Consider the following 23,109-nt stretch of genomic DNA (forward strand, 5'->3'; position numbering starts at 1 on the left):
GGAAACGGCCGTCGCAAATCGCAGACCGCTGTTCCAGAGCGATTTCAATAACAGCAGGGATGAAAGAAAATAATAAGCCTCGTACGGTGCGCCAATGCAAGGCTCGCATGCGTCTGGCAATTCGAGAGGGGCGGAGACCCGTGCACGACGATTTGCGTTGCACCATCCCGCCTGCACGGGCCGCACGAGGAAGTGGCGCCCCGTCTGTCTGGAGGGTAATAGGCCGGCTCGTCATTATGTACCCGTTTTCGAGCAGACACGGCGCCCACCTTGTGACGCGCGCATGGAAGACACTGCATGCGGCCCTTTTATTGCGCGTCGAGACCCCTGGTGCGCTCGTTCCGCCACAAGCATCAGCCCGGTGCACGACTGTGGCGACAATGCTCTTCTCTAACTGGAGTGTAGTCGCGTGCACTGCAAGAAAGCATACCCACGCATTCTGTTGCACACGCTTTGTTCCTTTTCCAAAAACACAGGACCCCAACACGCCGCGAGTCCGCATCCTACACCCGTAAGCTTCCTAAGCGTGGTATTCTGTTTTGAATTTTAAAAAATCAGAAATAAAGAAATGTGAGACCATTACGGGGATGAGTTTCCAGTCTAGGCGTGTAAGCGAGAAGTGGCGAAGTCGAAAATGCAGGCTAGTCCTCTACCTAAACGGCTGCGGACAGTTGGCTGGAGGCGTTGTCAAATGCTACTATCGCTTTCCACGAAGCAGTGCATCTTCGCGTGCACCAAGTTGGGGCGTGCTGTGTGCTGACCAGTCTCTCTCCGCCCTTGGCTACCGCAGCAACTGCTGAAGAAGAACCAGCGGGCCCAGGTGAGCTGCGTGGTGGAGAAGAAGAAGGCCAGCGAGGTGATCGCCCACGAGCCCCGCACGGTGCGTATAACGACGCCGCGGTGACCCCCTTCCTCGCCGCCGCAGGCGACGATGCGTGCCCTCTCTTCCGGCAGCGCGTCGCCCGATTTCACTCGCGTCGGGCGATCCGTCCGTTCCCCTGTGGCGGATGGCTGCAGCGTGCTCCCTTTGTATGGCTCATTTTGGCGTTTGCTGGTCGGGAAGTTTCTCTGCTTTCGCGAAATGCATTCGCAACAGCGATTTTCCGTGGGAGCAAGCCACAACACTGACGCGACCTGTCCACGAATGGAACACGTATACACGTCGTCATTTCCGCGTCGGCTGCTGACGTGGTTCTTCGCCTTCTTTCCTTTTAGTATAATTCCTCGACTGCGAAGTATTTATGGGGCCAACCTAAGCGCTTTTCCAATGCCCGGTGCAGCCATGAGTAAATACATGCATTCTTATAAAAGTTGGCCCGAAAGATGAAGATATACAGCCTCGATAGTATACATGGAGTTTTTATGAGAGCTGCCATTGTAGATGCGTCCTTGTATAGTATGCTTCGAATACTTAGCTTGCGTACAGTGTCTATCCTGCAGCTTTCCGTATAACTTCAAGGAACCGTACGATTGGTGTGCACTTGGGATGCTTGCAAGACACGCCAAAAAGGCATGCCAACTTTTTTTTTGTGTGTGTTTAGGTATATGTCATAAAAACGTGCATTTTACTCATTCGTCCAACGTGCTCGAGTGAGTCGCGAGCCAGGCGTTTCATCTAGCATCAAAAGTTCTAAAACCTACGCGGACATAGCTCTAGGAGCTTTCCTCTTCTTCTTTCCGTTGCTCACCACCACTTTTCTTTTGATCGGCGAGACCGGGCAATCGGCGTCGGAAAAGCATCGTTTTATCAAAGAAAAAGTATTTTGTTTTTCAGCAAGACAGAATGAGTCAGATCACTGTCGAATGTGTTTTTGTTTGTTTTTTGAGTGCTTGTTACGAATGCACGTGGCGCGACAATGACGCCAAGAGACGGAAGGACGGTACAAGCCCAACAGCAAGTGTCACTAAGCAATGCAGTGCGAATCCGACACAGGTCACGTCGACGTTCTGCTTTCTGATGCGTCCGATCACGAACTGAGGTTCGAGATACCTGTCTGATTAAGTCTTTTTTTTTTCTCGAGTGTTTGAACGAGACCAGCATCTTGCATAAAGCGGTAATGGTACCAAGATCCTACAGGCACACAACAATTTCTATTCTTCTCTTCGTGACGTCTCCGCGAAAGGGCCGGTCATCCCAAGCGGCGCATCCTACTCAGCATGCCACGTCTCGGGGGTTAGGGTGATAACGTATACAGGCCAGGCTTGTCACGACCAACTGAAGTGGTCGCAATCGCTAATGGTTAATTGAAAATCGCCGCCGCCTTTGACGTGCGCGGACTTCTCCAGAGGAATTCTTGGCCTCCGCTCATTGCCTGTTCGCGAGCAGCCGACGAGATCGGAAAACTCTGCGCGCGGATTTTCATTTCTTCTTTTATCTGCCGACGGCGCCTTGGCAACGCTCGACATTTGCTCCATTTCCAGCTATTTTTATCCTCGACTCTTAGTATTCATCATTTCGCTTGTACTTTGGAGGAGCGATAACGATGTAGCGATGTAGCGCTCGTGAACGTCTTATGTGTCCCCTCTTCTGTCCTTCGTCCGTTTTTTTTTTTTTTTGCGCTAACTTCTTCTCACAATGCATCACAAACTAGCCCGGCTGCTTGCTCTCCTGTAGAGCTAACATTGTGGAGCAATTTCATATCCGGAGAAAGAGCCTCACTGTGTATAAAGAGCCGCACATAGTAGTGGCGCAAGTGGATGGAGCACGCACATGTCCTTATACTTGCAGGCGATTGGAGTCCGTGATTGCACCGAAATGATATTTTTCCCGCCCACCCGCATCCCGTAAACTGTACATAATGCCGCACACAAACGAAAATGGCTTTCTGCAAAAAATATATTATTGGCGTCACGCTTCTCGTTCAGCACCTTCATTATATCACAAGTGTTTTCTGGTCGTTCGGATGCGAACCCAGTATGCGTGTGCGAGCCATTAAAATTCGGGGGACACTTAAGCCTATTTATAATTGCACACACTCATTAGCATACGTAAGTAAGCATACTTGACCACGTGATGCGCCCAGGACACCCAACGTCCCCCTCCAACCAAGTCGAACGAACGTGCCGCAGTGGCCTGTGCAGGCCAAGAAGGAAGCTGCGCGAAACTGATGAAGTTATCAGTTTGATGGAGCTGTTGTGTTTCTTGCAGCCCAGGAGCCATGGGTTCGATTCTCAGCTGATTACCGGGCTCAATTTTTTTTTTCAGCGTAATTAATTTACTTCGCATCCTCATACATGATAATGACATTTCAGTCACGCTAAGACATCCTAGACACGATTTAACTCGAGTTTAAATAATTTTCACTCCACAGCTCAACCTTTGGCGTCGCGACCCGCAGGACCAATCCTGAGTGTGACGACGCGCACAGCTTTTTCTCCGAACGACCATCCTAACACTGCCTCGTTAATAAATTTAGCTCCTAGCAGCGCTGTGATGAACCGGCTTCTGGACCTGGGTCCACACCGGGCATGGGGGAGACGGAAGCAGACTCGAGCACGAATCGTCACAGCGCTTGTCCCGCCCCCTTTTCTTGTGTTCCCGCTACGTTTATAACCCCCACGTTGTTCCGAAACAAGCAAGAAAAATAAACAAAGAGGCAAAGCATAGCGAAAGGTGCGCCGCTTTGCGCGGAAAAAGACCGTCGACGCTGAGATCGGCACCGTCGCAAAGGATCGCACGCGACGCGGAAGCAACGTTTTGGCTGCGACGAACCCGCTTGGCGGAGCGAGGGACGAGGTTGGCCGCACGGGTTCACAGACCGGCCGCTCCAATCGCGTCTCCCAGCTCGAGGGGTTTGAACGAAACTATACATAGCGCACACACGCGCTCACTATCAGAGTATTTGTCCGCGTACGCACCGTCGGCTTTACTACGCGTAGCAGAATTATCGATACCCGAACGAGTGTGGCACTTTGTTGATACGGAAAAGGAGCAAAGCCTTTCGTTTCACTGTGTCAAGTCGCGCTTGTCGTGATACAAAGAAATGCGAACAGCGCGGCGCCTGCGCGTTCCGGTGTTTTTGTTTATTTTCTTCGCGCTTGTACCTGAGTGGTAAGAAAAAAAGACACTGAAGTCGTCCATAATGCAATGATTGAAGACTCTAGCTCATTTTTCTTGCCAGCAAGGAACAAGCGCGAAGAAAATGAATGCAAACAGCGGAGCGCGTAGGCGCCGCGCATTTCTTTGTATCGCGACAGTACGGCTTTGTGTGCTCTTCCTCTATGTCTATTTCAGAGCGTGAAGCCATAGCGCGCATAGCAACAGGAGTAATTTTATGAGGAGAAAAGTACTCATCCCACGCGCTCAGTTTCTGCACCAGTTTTTTTTCGTCATCAATTGGCGTCACGGTGCACGTGGTCGATAAGACCTTCCGCACAAGTACGCGGCCTCTGCATCGGTGCTGCCGTACCCATTGTGGCCACGAGCACTGGGTTTCGGAGGAGCCTCTTTAAAAGCGGCGACTAATTGGCGATAAGGAGGCACTTACGAGAACCTGCCGCGTTATCGCCACCTTCGTACTTCGGACCCACGCAGGGCGGCCGAGGCGCCCTGCATGTTGCACAACTGATGTTTCGTGGGAGCGGCAGAGCGGGTGCCCGCCTGAGGAAACAGAGGGAGCGCAGGATTTTCCGGAGCAGAGAGTAGCCTATACGGCGTCGGTAGTTTTACGAATTACCCGTTTCTACGCGGGTCCACGCATGATTGCGTTCCGTTGCATCATTTTCATACCGCATGTGGCCCCTTTGTACAGGTACAACAATGCAGTTGATCAAACGTGCTCATAATCCGAATAAGTGGGAACTGTGTTAAACGCTCACAAGCACCACGGTAAGCAGGAGACAGGAAGATGGGAATGCTGACTACAAAAATCAAAATGAATAAGGTCCCAGCGGAAACCCAATCAGCTATCCAGCGGACTGAGGCTCCCCTTCGACCCTTGTTCATTCCGTACAACATAGAGAGATGCATGCCTCCCCCGTAGATTGGCAATCTGTCTGGGTTTTTTGCACAGATGAGATGGACGTGTCCTCGGACACTGCTTTCATTTGGTTATGCAAGGAAGCGCAAAAAAAAAGGCAACTACAACAACTGTCTCGCACTTTGCTGGCACTGGAATGGAAGATATACAAGCGGGAAGATACAGGTGGGACCAGAAAATGATGGGGTGGATGGGGGGGGAGCGAATTCTCAAAACACCGCGCACGTATGAGCAGTTCAAATCAGGCTCGTGTGAGCCCATTCGGCAATTCTGAAAGCCCGAAACAGGATAGCAGAGGTGCTGGCCATTCGCGCACCGTTCCAACGAGCGAGCAGCCTTGAGAATTCGATCCATGGTTTCCGAACGCTGATTAACCTTCCGTTCAGTGGCAACTGTGCGGTCGTAAGCGCACGCCGACAACGACGCTCGGCTGTAAGAGGCCGCGGGGTCCTAAATTTTTCTTCTTTAGAGTGAAACGGAAGGTCGAGCTAGTTGGTGTGTCACACTTGTAGAAAACAGTGCGAAAGACACAGGCAAGCAAGTAGACGAGACGAGCGCTGGTGAAAATATGCGGCACACCCTGCGGCTATGCCCTTTTGACGGTATCAGTCGTCTACCGACAAACTTGCTTGCCCGTGTCTTTCGCGTTGTTTTACACCGATATTCCCATTTCATCTTACTGCTCATAAGTGGCGAACAAACACGCCTTAAAATGAGGAAATGATAATAATTAAGGCCGCGTAAGAGTTGCAATTCCTATATGGCGCTTGGTCAGAGGTGCAGTCAGTTGAGCAATTAATGTGCGTCACGGAGTTAGTGACTGAGCGAAAAGAAAATAAAAAGAGGAGAAATCCCGCTCCTCTGGACGGTGGGGAGAATCATTCTCATCACTCTTTCAGTGCTTTGAAGTGTCAAAGTTGCATGCCTGCGCTTCACAGCTCACCAGCCTGGCAAACGTCTGAAAGAGATGATGCACACGTGCACAAGCGCACGTGCTTTGGGCAAGGACTGCAGGTTCCGCCCCCCCCCCCCCCCCCCCCCTACCTCATTTCGTCGCAGTACAAAAAAAAATGTATGCAGCTTCTCGTCCGGGCTTATGAACATTTCGATCAGCACTGGGCGATTAGGTGATTGTGTTGTTGCCGGAAAATGCAGGAGGACAGGGCTATAGTCAATGCACTTCGTAGAGATGCAGGCCGAGTGCCCAGGCGGCACCGACCAAGAAAGGAACACACTCCAGGATTGTTGCGAAGTGATTCCAAGTAGCAGAGCCCGCCCATAACTGCTCTTTCCGTGCGCGTGCGAAAGCAGGCCTCTCGGGGCTTCCGCTCGTACGAAAGGGGTCTTATCTGCGAGACGCTACAAAGGCGCGCCTCTCCCTCGTTTGGCACGCCGACCGCGTCGGCCCTCGACAGCTGCCGTTTCTCCAAGATAAGGCGTGCAGCTGGCGCCCTTTGTTCGGCAGCGAGCGCGGGTAGGGCCTTTTCGCACGCCGGCCGTGGAATGCCGCAACCGCTCGTCAGGCAGCGCATGACCCGAGGCCGGGCTCTTCGGCGGCCGCTCGACGAGAAAAAGAGCCGACGGATCCACTGCAGCCGCAAGGCGCGTGCCGGTACGGCCCCGGTCACGGCTGGCGGCAATCGTGCAGTCTGTTCTCACGTTGCGGTGTAGCGGTCAGAGAGATGCCGAACGAGGGCGCCTGGCTGTTACTTTGGAAACGGCAACGCCGCACTGCAAGCAAAAACGACTGCGGTTTATACGAGACATCCCGGTCGCCGCGGTACCATCTGTCATATCGCGTTCGTAGCGACGTGCATCATAGGGCGGGCCAGAATTTAGTGGGTGCTCGGCGTGAACGATTGCATAGGTCCACAAAATCACGAGAAAGTATAGTACTTTGATTTGGGGTAGTTGGTTCATAACTCAAATTGACACTAAGGACGGCGCGAACGAGACAGGGACAAAGAAGGCATATGAGAGCAACGGGACCGGTGCCACTTACAGCTGAGGTTTATTCAACCAAACTCTTGCATTTTTCTGATACTTCCCAGCCACATCACAGAAGTCTTTCGCCAAAACATAAAAACCACCAATCAGAATGCACATTCCTGGCGTCACTGCTGACGGGCTAAAACAATCCCGCACGAAAGCACCCCACTCGAGACGGGAAAAAGTAGATCATCGGACGGAGTCCCAACGCTATTCAAGTGCACCAAAACAAAAATCAACAGCACCAGGAACGCGAAGTCAGCCACACACGCGAACTTCTCCGAAGCAAACAAGACGTTAAAAAATTCCAACACTCCTACGTGAGATAAAATAGTATGACCGCACAGCTTCCGTGCCAAGTAGCTTTGTGATGTCAGCTGCCGAGAGCTACCCTCATTGCCAAGACATTCAGGTTGTACCCTAAAATGGTAGGGTTTGGGCGAATAAACCTCAGTTGTAAGTGGCGCCGGTTCCGTTGCTCTCATGTGCCTTTTTTGTCCTTGTCTCTTTTGGGCCGTCCTTGCAGTCAGTTTCAATGATGAATAAGTCTAAACCACAGCTCAGCTGCTGCGTGCAATTATGTGGCTGCTCACGAAATCCCGGCTTCGATTCCCGACCACGGCCGCAACATTTACGTGGAGCCGAAATGAACAAGCGCTCGTGACCGGAGCCCTCCAGTGAGGCGTCCTTCATAGTCTCGATGTTACTACGGCTTTCGTCAAAATTAATTTATTTATTAGGTGCGCACGGTGCATTTCAGCGCACATATGTATAGTATATAGAGGCGGGCGCTTCATTACACCGCATCACAGCTCGCATTGTGATACTGTGACTAACTGCACAGTTTCCGTATCAAGTAGCCTTGCGGTGTCAGCTGCCGCCTCCTGTATGCGCAAGTGCAAGTGCTCTTGACGTGGACAAGCTACTTACAACGACGAGCCTTTGTGCCCGCGGAGACGATAAACACTGGGCACGAGGCCGTTGAACGAGCTATACAAGGAAAACCGGCGAGCACATACATAACAGTTCGAATAGGAGGTTCTATACAAGGAAAACCGGCGAGCGCAAACACAACAGTTCGAATGGGGGTTCCGGTTGCGCCTCTCTTGACGTTGTTGCCGCTTGCAGAAACGGTGCAAAAGAGCGACTACGGTCACCAATGGTTGATGAAGCCTTCTCTATTCTGCGCGCGAAGCTCGTGTACGCGGATCTAGAGGCACGATTAAAACAGACCACACTTTCCGTGGCTACGTTGTGTCAAACGCGTCAAAAAAAAAAAAAAAGCTTTCATTATTTCTGCAATACATCTTCCCCTTGCCACCGTGCCCTTGCCGTTCCAAAAAATTGCGCAGCCGGCAGCACGTGCAACGTGGCCATTGCATGCACACGTGGCGCTATCGCGCCTGTTCACGTCTAAAATTTTTGTTACACAAAAAGTCTCTGCATGTGTTCCGGTTTTGAATACAGCAGCTACGCAAATGCAGCCAACGGGATCAATAACATTGTGCGCTGTGAGGCTCTTCGGTGTTTGCATTTAAACAGGTGCAGCAGGCAGCGCTTATTCAAGCATCCGCCGTCACTGACACGTTATTTTATTTCACAACCGTGAGTTAAGGTAGACCGTTCTTCACGATCCTGAGGTTGACATTTTTTTTCTGCGTGTGTGTACAAACTGTACTTAGTTCCACCAGCGGTTTTAAGTTTCAAATCAGTAAACGTCCTATTCACGACGGCACGTGCCTGCGCGCAGCCAGCACTCACTCACTCACTCACTCACTCACTCACTCACTCACTCACTCACTCACTCACTCACTCACTCACTCACTCACTCACTCACTCACTCACTCACTCACAGGTCCCGGTAGGGATAAATTGAATGGCCCACCAGCTGTGTTGAAACTGTGCTGTGGCTGCAAGGAAAAGGCTGTTCTTTTTATTCATTTTCTTTCCTACAATCCTACAAACCACTCGCTCACTGCCGTCCGGACTTCGGAAGAGAGGCAATATTTCACGGACCTGTTCTCTCCTACCCTTATGCAAGACATGTTTGCTTGCGTAAGAATCAATTATCGAATTTAAGCAAAGAATAGACTATTTTAAAAGAATGGAAGACGGGGGCGCCCGACAGACCAGGCTCTCCGGTCAAAATTTAGATCATTTACGTTCTTTGTTCATTTTATTGGTATAATAGCCATGCACTAACGCCGGAGCCTACGCTGCACTGGGGAAGCATACAGAGAAGCTTTCGCGGCCGGCAGAAGGGCCGCGATCTCGCACTTAGCAACAGAACAGAGCGGCATTGAACGGCGCTGTAGATAACGACCTTGCAAAGAGGGCGTGCCGTGCACACCCGTCCGCCGTCCACATAGTTCTTGGCATGGCGCAGTCAGCACTCGACAGCTGCAGCCAAAGCAGAGGCCATTTTCACGAAGAAAAAATCTACAGAAAAAACTGCTCCGAGGACAGTAAGGGACGCCTCAAGTGCCACGCGCGAGACCTCCGGCACTGCGACAGTGTGTGGCAACCGTAGTGTAAGGGGGTAGGGTGGGGATTCTTGGGACTCTTGGCTTGTTACCTGACGAGCAAACACATTCCTCACTTTTTGTCTGACGAATTATGAGGCCAAGTTCGTCCCCTGAATTCTTCCTTTCGGCCCAAATCTCTCTCTCCTTTCTTATTCTTGGAATAAACTTTTATCTGCGATCATTTGCCTTTAGATGATGGCCCCACGAGATAGATCAACGAACGTAATTGAAACTAATCTTGTGACATCGCGTTTTTGTTGAACAAATACTAAATGTTCGGTTTTGGAACTGCGCCATCTCCAACAAGCGCTTTGTGCCAGCTGTCCTCGTCCGGTGCAGAAGAGTGCAGGAGGATGCATTGTTCAGTAGTGCGACAACGAAAAAATGAATCAATGATCTAAAACTGCGCGCTAGAGGAAATGACGCACACAAGCTCCGGTTCGAAAAAAAAGAAAACGAAGATTATGAGAGGACAATGAATAGTAACAGGAAGCGAGGAAAACAAGAGGAGAGGGAAAGTGTTGTCACTGCACAAAGGCGCCAGAAGGGGCGTCCAAAAGGCTTTTTCATGGTTTGTTGCGGTGTTTGAAAATATATGAGAGATAATTTGCTCCGCTTTGGTGTACCCACAGCGACGAGCCGGCCTCCAAAGCGTTGCGCGTAGTGTCACTCCTTTCTTGCAAATGTAGACGGCGTCACTTTAATATACTGACGGCTCTACGAAGTAGTACTCAGCCACACATATACACCACGGGCATACTAATGATTTAATGATGGTATTCTGCCACCCCGAGTGGCTGTAAAGGATGAGACTTGGTGAAACTGTTCGCTCTAGAGCGAATCGTGCAATGCATGACCCATATCGAAAACTGCATCGTATCCTTCGGCGTAAGTCGCGTGGATGACATTCTGAGCGTCGGCAGCCTCTAGTGTTGGCGCCGAATAGTCGGCCTGACTGACACCACGGAGAAAAGCCCGCCCACCACAGACACAGCCTTGTTGAAAAGGTTTCGGGCCACAGAGGGGTTTGCTTTTCAGTGGAACCCGGCCCTGAAGATCGAGGAATTAGGAAGGGCGGGGACGAGTGCCCCCCTCCCTTCCGGTGATTTGTAACTTCTCGTGACATGGCCCAAACGGAACCCCTGTGGCCCGAAAACTTTTCACCAAGGCTGTACGCGCTTATATGCATACCTATTTGTCGAGTACTGAAATGCTATAACACCCTCTTCTCCCGATTCCGACCTCGGCAATAGCAGAAGAGGGCGTTCAAGAAGGTGCCCGAAAGACTCAGCAGCCTGCATGCTTGTGGCGACTTCAACGGTGGCAGTGTGGCATTAGAGGTGTCATGTCGCTAAGCCTTAACACGCGCTGTGCGTTTCTCCGCGCAGCTGATGACACCGTTCGGCAACATGACCACCGAGCCGCGCATGGTGCACCTGACGGGCGAGCGGATGATCTTCTCCTGCCTGACCGGCACACGCGACGAGCCACGCGGGGGCAGCACCACGCCGCGTGGCCCGGCGGGCGCCACCGCTCCGGGGCAAGGTACGTGCACGTGTTGCTGCAACGACACTGTAAGCAACGTTGACTGTAAGTACGTGTCGCAGTGCGCAGACCAAGTGCCACGCTCTGTCATGCCGGGTGTAAATTGCGCATCTGTGCTTGTACCGCGAAGTATAAACACAGCATAGGCGCAATCCGGTGGCATGCATTAATGAATGCGCTTGTGATTGTGTCGGGCATTGTCCAAAGCCAGCTCAGCGCTCTACGGTATGCGCTGCAAGCATGCGGGCCCTGAAGCTGTGGTGGCGGATTACAGTCCGACAGTCCGGCTCGTTCCTTTACCCTGTGGGCGATTCCTCTGCGCGGGGACGCACAGGCAGTCACTCGAGGCAGGACTTTGTACAAACGGTTTATTCTCACATCAGGGGGGCCGGTCGTCGTCGTGGCAGCTGGGTCAGGTGGTCCTTTGGCAGGGCTGGTCCAAGAGCGAGAGAGCGCGAGCCTTCCCGGTCTCGCCTTATAAAGGCTTTCTCCTAGCCTCTCTCCCCCCGCCCCACCACTCGGGAAAAAGGGGTCCGAGGCTACCCGCGGTGAGCGGCGCGAGATTTGACCTGCCCGCGAGCAGACCCTACAACCCATACTACGAGTCTCAGGGCGAACTGAAATATGCAAAAATGCCTTATGACGTACGTTTAAAGCCTTTCTTTTTCGGGTAAAACCCGGTTTCAACCGATTCTTGCACCCCAAGGAGATTTTTGAAAAATCGGGCTGAACCCGATTCCTATACCCAAGAGTGAACCATGAGCACAAAGCAGAAGGCACCGCACAGGAACTAGCGAATGCCTTTTACTAATTGTAGAGTAGACTACTCATTTAACGCTTAAATCAATGTCATATGGCATGGCTTAATTTGAAGATAATTTGAGAAAGTACATTTTAGAAGAGAGAGGTCAGAAAACGGGTGTGACACACACACACACACACACACACACACACACACACACACACACACACACACACACACACTCTCTCTCTCTCTCTCTCTCTGTTGGGCGTCTTACTAGCACTATTGTATGAGCACTACCTATGCTAACGACGTCCTTCTACGAGGCGTTGAAAGAGAGGAAGTGCGAAGGCAGAGGTTCTCCCAAGCTGCTGTCCGTTTAAAATGGCCGCTTCGTTGTTCAATGAATGCTGGCCGTGTCCAAGCAGACAGACCGGCCTAGCACACACACGGAGATGCTGCTGAAGGGTATAGGTAATAACTGCCGTAAATAAGAAAAAAAAATTGTGCGATGTGGTAAATATATTTTCTTAATGAAACCGTTAATTTTTATATCCCTCTTGAAAATCCTGGCAAGAAAAAAAAACACTATTTCAATTAGCCTGCGTAAATGCGTGCAATAGTCAATTATTCCTGCTAGAAAAAATAACCACAAAAACCCGAATAATGAAGCTCTTTGCTGAATAACCCGATTTGTACCCGAATTCGAGCTCGAAACATGGCGCCCAATTATCACCCCGCCCCCGCGAATTAAAAAATAAATAAATAAAACCTGAAAACGGAGGGCCCTACATACACGTATGAAATGCGTATTTCAAATCAAAATTACAAATAATCTCATGGTGAAGTACGAGAAGCTCGGACTGTTTGGCAGAGAGCTGACTGAGACAGAGCAACGAAAATGGAAGGCTGCTCAGAGCGCCCCTATTGTTACACTGTTTTTGAAAAGGCGACAGTTAAAATGTCCCCTCTTACGACTGCGCCAGTTGAAATCCTCTCTTAAGATCTCGTAGAGGGGAATTGCTGTTGGAGATGATTGTTGTAGGATTATTGACGTCTTGCAGATTCGAATTGCTCAATCACATTGCAAGAGGACACTTCTGGAGAGGTTAACTTTTTATAACAATTAAAAGCACAAAGGAAGATACAAGCAAGGAGAAAACATATTTACACTTGACTGGCTCGTAATTCTACGTGACGAAACCAGCCCTCGGTCCTGCCGAAGCAGCGGGTTTTAAATCCTATGACCCCGCCCTCGGTGGGAGGAATAACCAATCAGGTACTGTACAAACATCCACCCAATAACTTATTGGGGAAAGGAAAACACAACCAATCAATGATTGGGGAAAAAAGGTAGCTCATCGCGACTCCATATACATATGTACTCTTTCCACCATCACGATTTGAGAATTACGCTTTCCTGCTGCGAGCTTCGCGAACACTCGCTTTCCCAACGTCCGGTTGCCCCGATTTCAAGGAAAGCCACTTCAATCCATCTGTTTCTCATCGTCGCTCCTCATGCCTGCAGCTAGCGTGACAATAGGTCAAAGCACGCCGCTGCAGACATGGCACAAAGCCACGCACTGGGACGCGGGTTTGCCTCGCCGTAAACACGTGCACCCAGGATGCGCCCTAACGACTCCGTCCATGAGGGGAGTTTGACGACTCCCGTAATCCCCCGCCATTCGGCGCCCCCTCTTTCTCCCGCTGGGTTGCTGACCCCTTTCTGTGCGGTTGTGCGGAGGGCCCAAGAAAAAGGACGTAATGGGCATTCCACTCACGCGACCGGATGCGGCAAACAAAATACAGCACCGCGAACTTCACTGCGACTACGTGGGAGCACATACTCCTCGACTTCCCGTATTTTTAAGCTGCAGAAGCGATGAGTGTTTGCTTTTTAACACCGTAAAATACGAATTTCGAGACGACGCCGATGTTGCTTTTGTGCAAGCCTGGTAACGGAGGTGATCCCGCTGATTTCAGCCCGATCGGCCGCCCCGCACTGACGCGTATATCAGCTCCTTCGCATTTACTGGTGCAACGTCCTACTCTAAATGAAAGCTCGTCACAGGCTCGAGGCTTTTTCACGCTCTTGAAGAAGCACCCTGTTCAGACCGACCAAACGTACACGATGAGCCCGTCGCTTCCGTTTGTGAGCGTTCGCCACCGAAGGCGGGCACAGCTCTCGGCAGCAAGCGTTCGCAAAAAGGCCATTCTCCTCGTGCAAGCAGCCGGCAAACGGCCTGTTCCGCGAAGTGAAGCCACGTGCGCACCGCTGGTCCCAGCGCGCCTTCGTGGAAAACATCTGCTTCACCCTGCGACACACGGAAACAAACACGCCGCCGAGCCTATTTGTCAATGCGACTAGCGAGCGCGTTGCTTCCCGAAACGACGGAGCCGCTTTGGTGATGTATGCGCCACTCTCGTTTGCCCTTTTTTATGTCTTTTTATGGCCGGGGTACTCCAACGGCTAGCCGCTGGCAACCGCTATGTTTGGCTGAGCCCAGCGAGGACGCCACTGTCACTCGTTGATCTCAACTGCTGCGTGTACTATTGAACAAGGAACGCAAAGTGTACATTTATTCTTTGGTGTTCTACAGAGCAGCCTGAGGAAGGGCAGCCTATCTAACCTGAATGAGCATAACGCGCCGTAAAATCAACCTTTATGCTATTTGGAAACGCATGTAGCGCTCAGATACGACAAAAGACAGCGGATATACGGGACCATCAGCTGTCTTTTGCCATCTCTGCCGCGCTACACGCATTCCCAAATAGCTGTCAACTGGCTGTTTGCCAGAAACAAGGCTATCAAATAAGCTGCTGTTTCATTACAGTTTGTCAGAAATATACAGCGCACCGGGTTTGTTTCCGGCCCATTCGGAGCGGCTAAGTTTGTGCCTTCCAAGCCTCTCGAAGGGGAGGGGAGCTCCTGCCCTCACTGCATCGAGGCTGAGTCCTTCCAAGGCTTCCCCAAGAGCCCTACTACACTGTGGTCATCCCTTGTCACGCTAACATTAGAGGGGATTAACCGCGGCGTCATGATCATCGGTCGACGCCATTGGTTGGAGGGCCCCCTTAGAGGGGCGCATCCACCGTAGTCAAATAAACTTAGGATGTGTCTGTGGATATCCAATTTCCCGTCTAGCATGCTTAACACACACTCTGTGCGACGAGAGCGAAAGGCAGCCTGAATGCCCACCCCAACGCTTTCTTCGCAGGAAACAGCCCCAGCCGCATGAAGCGAGGCATCGCCGAAGAGAAGGACTGCGCCTGCAACTGCTCCTGCTGAAGAGCAGGGACATCCAGGCGTTCTCCACGCGCACCGCTGCGGAAGCAACCGGACCACGGCTTCTCGCATGGTCAATATCCTATCGCGAAAAAAAGGAAAGGACGGATGACGCCAGGCCCAAAGAGACCAGAACAAATGAGAATATCAGCACTAGATCAGTGTGCACCTATATACGACCAGATACCCTTGGCAATAAAACATAAGATCTGGCTAAATACTGCCCTCCTGCCTGCTAAATACTGCTGGTGTAGAAGTCACGCCTTTCTTTGAGATGCGCTCCTGCTTCACTAACAAGAACTTGGTGCCCATTTCTTCCTGAACCGGTAGACTCAATGACACCCGGTATGAGTGCTCCACCAAGACGCTTCAGCGTCTTAGTTGCAGGTTTATAAACCTGCGGAAGGGACGCCATGAAAGGAAATGCGGGCTGGAATCACTGTTCTTTGAATACATGTGTTCAGATAAGAGCGGAGACAATTTTTTTTTTGTTTTCAATTGAATTTTTGCATGCGATGGGCAAATGTGTCGACACGAAGAAATGGTGTTTAGTTTTGCAAGAAACGCTGTGGTTTTTGTGGGAAAAAAGCGTACATCGCAACAAGTGGAAAACGTCGCTTTTGCTATTTCGCAAAGTCGCTAGTTCGGACCCCTCAGAAAGAAAAATAAAAACTTGTGGAACCTGGATATTTCTTCAGTAATCGTACGCAAATTTTGTGTTGGCAGCAGTGCAAAAGCTTTTTTTAGCTCCTATATTTCGTATCTAAGAAAATCGCAAACTTTGTTTACAAAGTAACGCATTACCATAAATAAGCTGAAATTCTTTTTCGTAGTAATATCCCAGTATTTTCTCCGTATTAATTTTTTTACTACTTTTGGGCAAAATTAGTACTTCTGGACCGGTCTGATGATTTCTGATTAGGCGTTGAAATCATCTGGAATTCGAAAAATTAAAAAAAAGGCGAACTTTGACGTATATAATTTTTTAAAAAAACTAACCTCTCCGATTTTCTTTAAAATTTCCCTGAAAGACCTTCAGTACCTAGTAATTCTAAATCAAGAAAAAGTATTGCATTATATTGTTTAAAACTATAAAATTAAAGGCTTAATGAAGACCATATTTCATTCGTAACCATTACTGGATATTGTTCGTTAAAAAGAGTAACGGTGATGAATTTGACTTCGAACTGAGTGCTGCGGTTTCTTCTTAGTTATCAAAAAGGTAAAATCTCAGAAAATACCTTGGAAGCCTGTTTTGCCTATCACCCTTTTCTAATAAGTCAAAACAAGAATACGTTTGTTTTTTCGCGTGGCTTCTATACGTCTCACTAATGGGAATAAGAATTTTGCCGAATAAGAATTTTTCGCAAAAGCGGCGTTTTCCACCTCTTGTGATTTACGATTTTTTTAAAAAAAGAAAGCTACAAACTAAGTTCCATTCCTCTATGCCGACACATTTGCCCATCACATATAAAAATATCATTTAAAAAATGGTAATGGGACCTCGATTACCGTTGTACATGAAACGACACGACGTACAATTAGGAGACTCAGCACAGGATTGCTGCAGAAGGGTATATATAACCCGTTCAAACGTGCTGTATACATGAAACCGCAGCTTTCACATCTTCTAAATAGCACCATTTCGTAACAATCCCCTGCGGCGTTCATTGCTGCGTACTTGCTTGGATGAACGCAACACTGTTTTCCTTTCTTTTTATTCCTGAATCATAGAGCATGAAGACATTCTGTTTCTGTCCCGCTTCACTCTGTGAAACCAACTTGCTTGTTTTCTTTCAAAAGGCCAAATCCCATGAACGGACGTCATCCGAGGTTTGCGAGCATCAGCTGCACACCGGCAGCTATCATTACACAGCGAAGAGCTGACGGCTAAATGTGCACGAAGTGGTACTTTCCAAACAGCGCCGTGTATTACATTCATTAGACCTTCGCACACCAGACACTTTCGACCGCATTTTGTCGCGAGATTGACAGCTTACATAATCAAAGCCCTATATCGTGCCCCTTTCATCATCTTACAGAGAATTATCAACTTCGCTATCTTCAATAACCCCCGTCCTGTCATCAGCGAGCCGCGTAAGCATTTTTCGCAACAAAGAAAGCCGGGCAACGAGGAAGAAAAAAAAAAGTGCTGAATGCGGTAAGCCGATAGCGCACGGAAACGTTCGCACCACGCAGCCTACATTGTGCAAGCTTCCTGCATGGTGACACGAGCAAGGTCGGAGAGCTGCAGGAACCCGAGGACAGGATGAACGCGCACTGCCTTTCACTGGCGAAGATTACCTTCGAAGGACGGAACACCATATCTGCGGTCTCCATGTGCACCTCAGGTTTCTAAGGGGCGTCGACTGACGATAACAACGGCGAAACTCCGTCCGGGCCACTACCGGCTCCGTAAAGCCGGTCGTGCTCCGCACAGCGTCACGAGGAAGATAAATTGGAGAAAATCAATCCGGCACCTCTGAAGTCAGATGCCGCTGAAATGCTCCAGTGAACTGAATGAATTAATGATACAGGAAGCGACATCACTCGTCCTAAAATGAAGAATGTGTACGCAGTACGACGGTACGAGATAATTTTAGTCTCCAGATCGATGTCCCTTCAAAACATTTTCGCAGTACATAAAAAAGTATCGTTCTACGTACCGACCAGTAAAATTCGCAACTCAGGACAAAAAAGAAAAATCCTAGAATGGATTCGGCTTCACGCCTTTGGTTCGGTGCTCGGCCATGTCCACTGCGTTCTTTGGAGGAGGCGACATACTCCCGTCAGAGTGAGTTCAAAATATCGGCGGTCTTTTTACGAGAGCCTGCTCAGCATTTCTGTGATTTAGAAGGGAAAGGAGTAGGTCACTTTCTCGGCGAAAACGGCCCGCCGGCTGGCCTCAACATGCCCAGAAACCAGTCCTTTTCGGTTTTAACCGATTGCATATCTTCTACCGGCGGACGTTTATCGTCATTTTTCGTTTAAAAGCGAAAACTACACAGCCTGGTTACTGACACAAGTACCCGTTCCTATATTTTTCGAGCGCACGGGATTCGCCCACGTGTCAACGGGCGCCTCTGATGATGTTCAGCTGACCTTACGAATGTGTTAGCATGCAGCGACTTCCGAGGCGCAGGTCAACAGTCGCCGACAGCTGCGCGCACTTGTTCCTATATTTAGTTACTATGCAGCAGGAGCAGCCTCGTTAATCAGCGCTATTTTCTCAACGCCGAATTTCTACAGCAGGCGCTGTTCCGTAGGAGGGCAACGTTCAGGGCACGAAGACGCATGTGCGCGCTTGTATATTTGTTCTCTCGCGATTCTAGGAAATGAGCAATGGCACCCTGCACCGTGCGCAGCAGCTTTTCGTCAGTCAGACGGCCGGCCGCGGCAGCAGTATAATAGAATTCACGTTGCCTACCGTCTTTGCCAGAAGTAACCAGGCAATGGGATTTGCTTCCCAGCCCTTGCGGCATCCCTGAAGACCAAAATGTCTCGATGGGCGAGAACAAGGGTAGTGCTTACCTTACACAGACTTACGGGGTGCCATTACTGTTCCGCTACACGGCTTAGAAAAAAAAAAACCTTAGCCTGTTTACGCTTTGCAAGGACGACACGTTTGCATTTTACGCCAGGGCGACTTTACGACTGAATGAAAGCGAAAGAAGCGGTCTGAGAGACGTGTTCCCCACCACCAGGTTTCCGCGAAGTTACTGCACGAACTGAGCTCGCCTTTGAATCCGAAATTTTGGTGTTTTTCTTCCCTGCAGGACCATGACCACTAAGATACAGTGGCAACCTGCCACGCAGAACAATCATTCCTGTTCACGAGTACCACCACCGACGAGCGTACTGACTGTAATTTAGCAGTGCGACAATTTACCTCACGGACAATTGTCAAAAAGCGCCGGTTCACGCCGAGTAATCTGTCGTGCCCAACTTTTATTTGACCGCTGGGTTAGTATTTGACGTCATGTCACGAAGAAGAAGAGGACAGAGAAGGAGCTCGCAGCACCCCACCAGCGAGTGGCCAAAAGACAAAAATGTCTACTAACACTTTACTTGCTTCATTTTAATCGGAAATAAAAAACAGCTTATTTTGGTTATTTATCGAGTGCATCCGAAGATGCGGTTGCCTGGTTGACACACCCGACGCATGCACCTATAATAAATGACAAAAATGGCGCAGACCAATATATCGGCCGAAGCTAAAAGTACTTCTTACTAGAACAGCTTTTTTGTATACCGGATGGGCTCAAAAACAAGAATCATGTTACATCTGTAAAGCGAAGCGCACTAACACGCTTACTGCCGGGCTTCCCCGGATCACATTTGGCGCGGAAATGTGGAGCGGCCTTTCCCTATGGTTGATATGCCAATAAAAAGTGTGGCGAGCATCAGCTCCTCACAGGGTATGTTTGACTAATGACATCCACTGGTCGCTCACGTCTAGACGGCCGCTCGTTGGCCCACAACGGACAGTTGAGGAGCTCATTTTGTAGCGGCAGCTGTTAGAGTGACGTCTCACGAATACGCAGCGGCGGAGCCGTTCGAGGAGAAGAATGGTAACTCTCCAGATCATTTGCGCTAAGTACCAATGCCATCACTTCTGCACGTGTGGATATGTCACCCATACTCCATTCAGTTCACATAACAGTCGACCCCGGATATATCGAACCCGTATATTCCGCATTATTGGCTGTATCGAACGCACGGATGATCCCCTTCAAAATCCTGTGTAAACGTATAGGATAGTCGTGCAGTATATCGAACTCCAATTTCGCCACTCGTTCAATATATCGAACAGCGCGCCGTGCCCCTGCAAGTGGCGCTTGTCGATCACTTCTAGCGCGCAGAAACAGGTCGGACAGCGTTAGCGCTGTGAACTGTGTGACGAGGTGAACGTGCTGGGTGTGCTTGAGGGTGGCTTTCGGTCGCTTGTACTCATTTTCCACGCCACATCACTGTAATCCGGTGAAGCCAACACAGCCTAGAGGAAGATGTTGCCCGACGTGCTCCGCTCGCTTTTCTGCGGAAGGCGTTGCGGAATTTGACTGTGCCCCAAGTTAAATGAGCGATTATTCTATTTACAGTGCCCTGGTAACAACATCCGACATCTTATGATAGGCAGTGGCTTGTTCCAAACAACCTTCCACTGCGGCTTCAATGCGAAGTAGGTTAGGTTAGGCCTACCAACGCCTAGCGAGCGGTGCACAGCAAGCGAGTCACCAAGCGTGGATGCATTGTATTCTTGCTTCTCAGTTACAGATAAGCTTACCTACTGCCATTTTTTATACATCTAATTATCGATAAATCAAACTACTTGGCGATCCCCTTTGAGTTCGATATATCCACTGTTCGACTGTATACCTGTATGAGGCAAAATCGCCTACGATACCTAACACGCTTTGCTTTGCACACATGATCGATTATATGCTTCCCCAAGCTACACACCTTCCTCTCCAGAATTTCGTCGGGAGACCGGCGCGTTCCTGGCCACGTACTCGCCTGCGGTCCAGGTGCACGGTACCCCCTAGTTTTACTCGCCATGAGAAGACTTTTGGTTTGGTTGGTTTTGGTTTATGGGGTTTAACGTCGCAAAGCGACTCAGGCCATGAGAGACGCCGTCCCGGCGTTACTAAGCACCTTCGATATGCAAATATAGATCCTTGAAATGCAACTTAATGCTAGCCTGTCCGGTATGCCGCACTGGCATCGCTGCATACGCTGTTGTAATTAGACCGAAGTACCTTGTTTACTCGAATGTAACGAGTTTTTTTTTCACCGAAAATAGAAGTGAAAAGTCATCTCTCGCGTTATAATTTAATATTCGCGTTAAAATCAAATGCGCATTGAGAGAAGCACACTATGCCGTATTTATTTGCGTATTGGTTGATGCGTCGTGCAGGGGAGCGTAAAAACAAAAAAAAAATGCCACATTCGACTAGCGGAAGATTCGAGCTACAAATACTGATCAACACACATCGCAGCAGCGGCCAAGTAGTCAGAAACTCCTCGACGGCGCAGATGCGTACCGAGCGAGGATTCGAAGCACCCCCTCTCACAAACTTTAATACATGTCAAGGCAGAGTATGGAAGTGACGCCATGCACGAGAATGGGCTCCTGTTGCAGGCACTGTTTTGCACGCTCTGTTCAAACGTTTTTTTTTAAATCCAAAAGCATTACTAGCCCCATAACAATAAAAAACCGGCGGTGTGCGTTAGTTTGTTAGTGTGTGTGTGTACTTGCAGATGGTACAGAAAATCACAGCGATGGCAAAGAAAATAGGGCGACGTCATCAAGCAGCCGCATGACGCACACAGCAAGCCGAGCACAAACACTTCAGACAATCCTATGTATGTCATTCGTCTATATATATACGCTCCACTGGCCGACCTCCATGTTGCATATACCTCACATGTGCTATTCAAGCTGAAGGCTAGCTTGCGACAGGGATTTGAACCGACGACATACGCACCTTCAATTGTATGCTTTCCCAGACTCTTTAACCCCTCCCTTTAGGTGCAAATGAGGTGTCCACCGAGATGAGAGACAGTGACTGCGCCATTTACGTATCAAAATTGTGACGAAACAGTTTGTCACACAGCGTTCCGGGTGGTGTCGTGTTAAGTGCGTCATTTTTTTAAATACAGCTTTCTCGTAATTCGTGCCATTGTTCTTGGGCGTTTGTGGTTCAAGAACCTGCATGCAGAATATGAGGGAGAGCTCAGGGGATAAATTCCGACCAAATGGAGTTCCCCACTGTACACAGCACACATTGCACGAGCGGGCGTGCAGCCGGGATTCGATCCCGCGACCTTGGGTTCAGCGGCCAAAATTCAAAGTCGCTGAGCCCCTCTAATACTGCGACGTTACAGAAGAGGCTGGCGCGCCTGCGTTCTTGCGACGCTGTACACCTTTGCAACAACCTTCTCATATATGACAACAGCAATTCAAAAGCTGACTTGTCAACTTTAACTACTGCGCAAGATTAACGCGGAGCAAAGAAATACTCCGGACAATTTCATGCCCGCATCGTATAGCACGTTTTTCTTATTTAATCCCTCGCTTAGCTGACCTCACATTCTCCCAGTTGAGTCTTCGGAAGCTGTCATGAAGGTGAACCCAGTGTGTGCACAAAAGATGTCGCTGATGCATAAGTAAACAAAGCATGGTGCTACCATTTCAGTTTCAGTATCTCGCCATGCCTCCACTGGCCATGTCACCCATCCAACACAGTGCAGTGGGGATCAAAATGTGTCCAGAAACACAAATTCTAGTTTAAATGCAGAGCTTGTCCCCCATGACAGTTCACTAAAACGGGCATTGTGAGGAGACTACCAAAGATGATAGTGAGGAAGCATGCAGATATGCTTTTTCCTATGCGCACCCCCACTGCTTTCTAATTGAGCATTATATCAACCAAGCTCACAAGGCCAGGCCACCGTACTTATCAGCACACACTTTTTGCTCAAATTTCATGTGTAGTCACACCAAACATCCTCACAATCCCCATCCACTTGTGTGGAGTCATTAACGGCTCTTTTACTTTCACTTTGTGTGTAATCTTTTAGCAAATGAAAATGCAAAGAACTAAAGCACAAATCTGGCACTGGCCAGAATCGCATAATGAAACAATAATGCTGACCAGCACATCAAGAGAACTAAAGCACGTTAGTTTGGCTTCCTCTGGAGCCCACAGTTGTCCACAACTGCAAAACCTTTCGTATCAGGCCAGTACGTTAGGGTTTCCATGGAAAAGAAAAAAAAAGCACAGTAACTGCTCATTAATATTTAGGGCTGCAGCGACACGCCATTAAAAGGAATAATGTCAGTAAATGCTTGTGGTTTAGTGCTTTGCATTATCTACAAATCCTGATTCGATTCATGCACGTTTGAACAAACCACCCATGCAAGCAAGTGCCATGGTTAAATTCTGCATACTCTGTTTCAGCTATGTTTTTCAGTAGTTAAAAGGTAGCTTTGCCAGCCTCCTTCAGCCATGTATTGTGGTGGAAAGCAATAGAAATCATGGA

The 23,109-nt window shown here is 49.4% G+C and overlaps 1 protein-coding gene across 2 annotated transcripts in view; it reads left to right on the forward strand.

Annotated features, from left to right (window-relative positions):
- Positions 1-15,210, forward strand: part of LOC149350978 (uncharacterized) — a 39,177-nt gene extending 23,967 nt beyond the window's left edge. For both annotated transcript variants that reach the window (XM_089576956.1, XM_089576957.1), the window contains exons 4-6: positions 791-880; positions 10,882-11,038; positions 14,999-15,210. In XM_089576956.1, coding sequence (XP_089433082.1) covers positions 791-880; positions 10,882-11,038; positions 14,999-15,069 — 318 coding nt within the window. In that variant the 3' untranslated portion in view covers positions 15,070-15,210. The remainder of the gene's footprint in view (positions 1-790; positions 881-10,881; positions 11,039-14,998) is intronic.
- The last annotated feature ends 7,899 nt before the right edge of the window (positions 15,211-23,109 follow it).

Source organism: Amblyomma mixtum, chromosome 3, assembly GCF_055824585.1.
Source record: "Amblyomma mixtum isolate Tamu chromosome 3, ASM5582458v1, whole genome shotgun sequence".
NCBI classification, from domain to species: Eukaryota; Metazoa; Arthropoda; class Arachnida; order Ixodida; family Ixodidae; genus Amblyomma; species Amblyomma mixtum.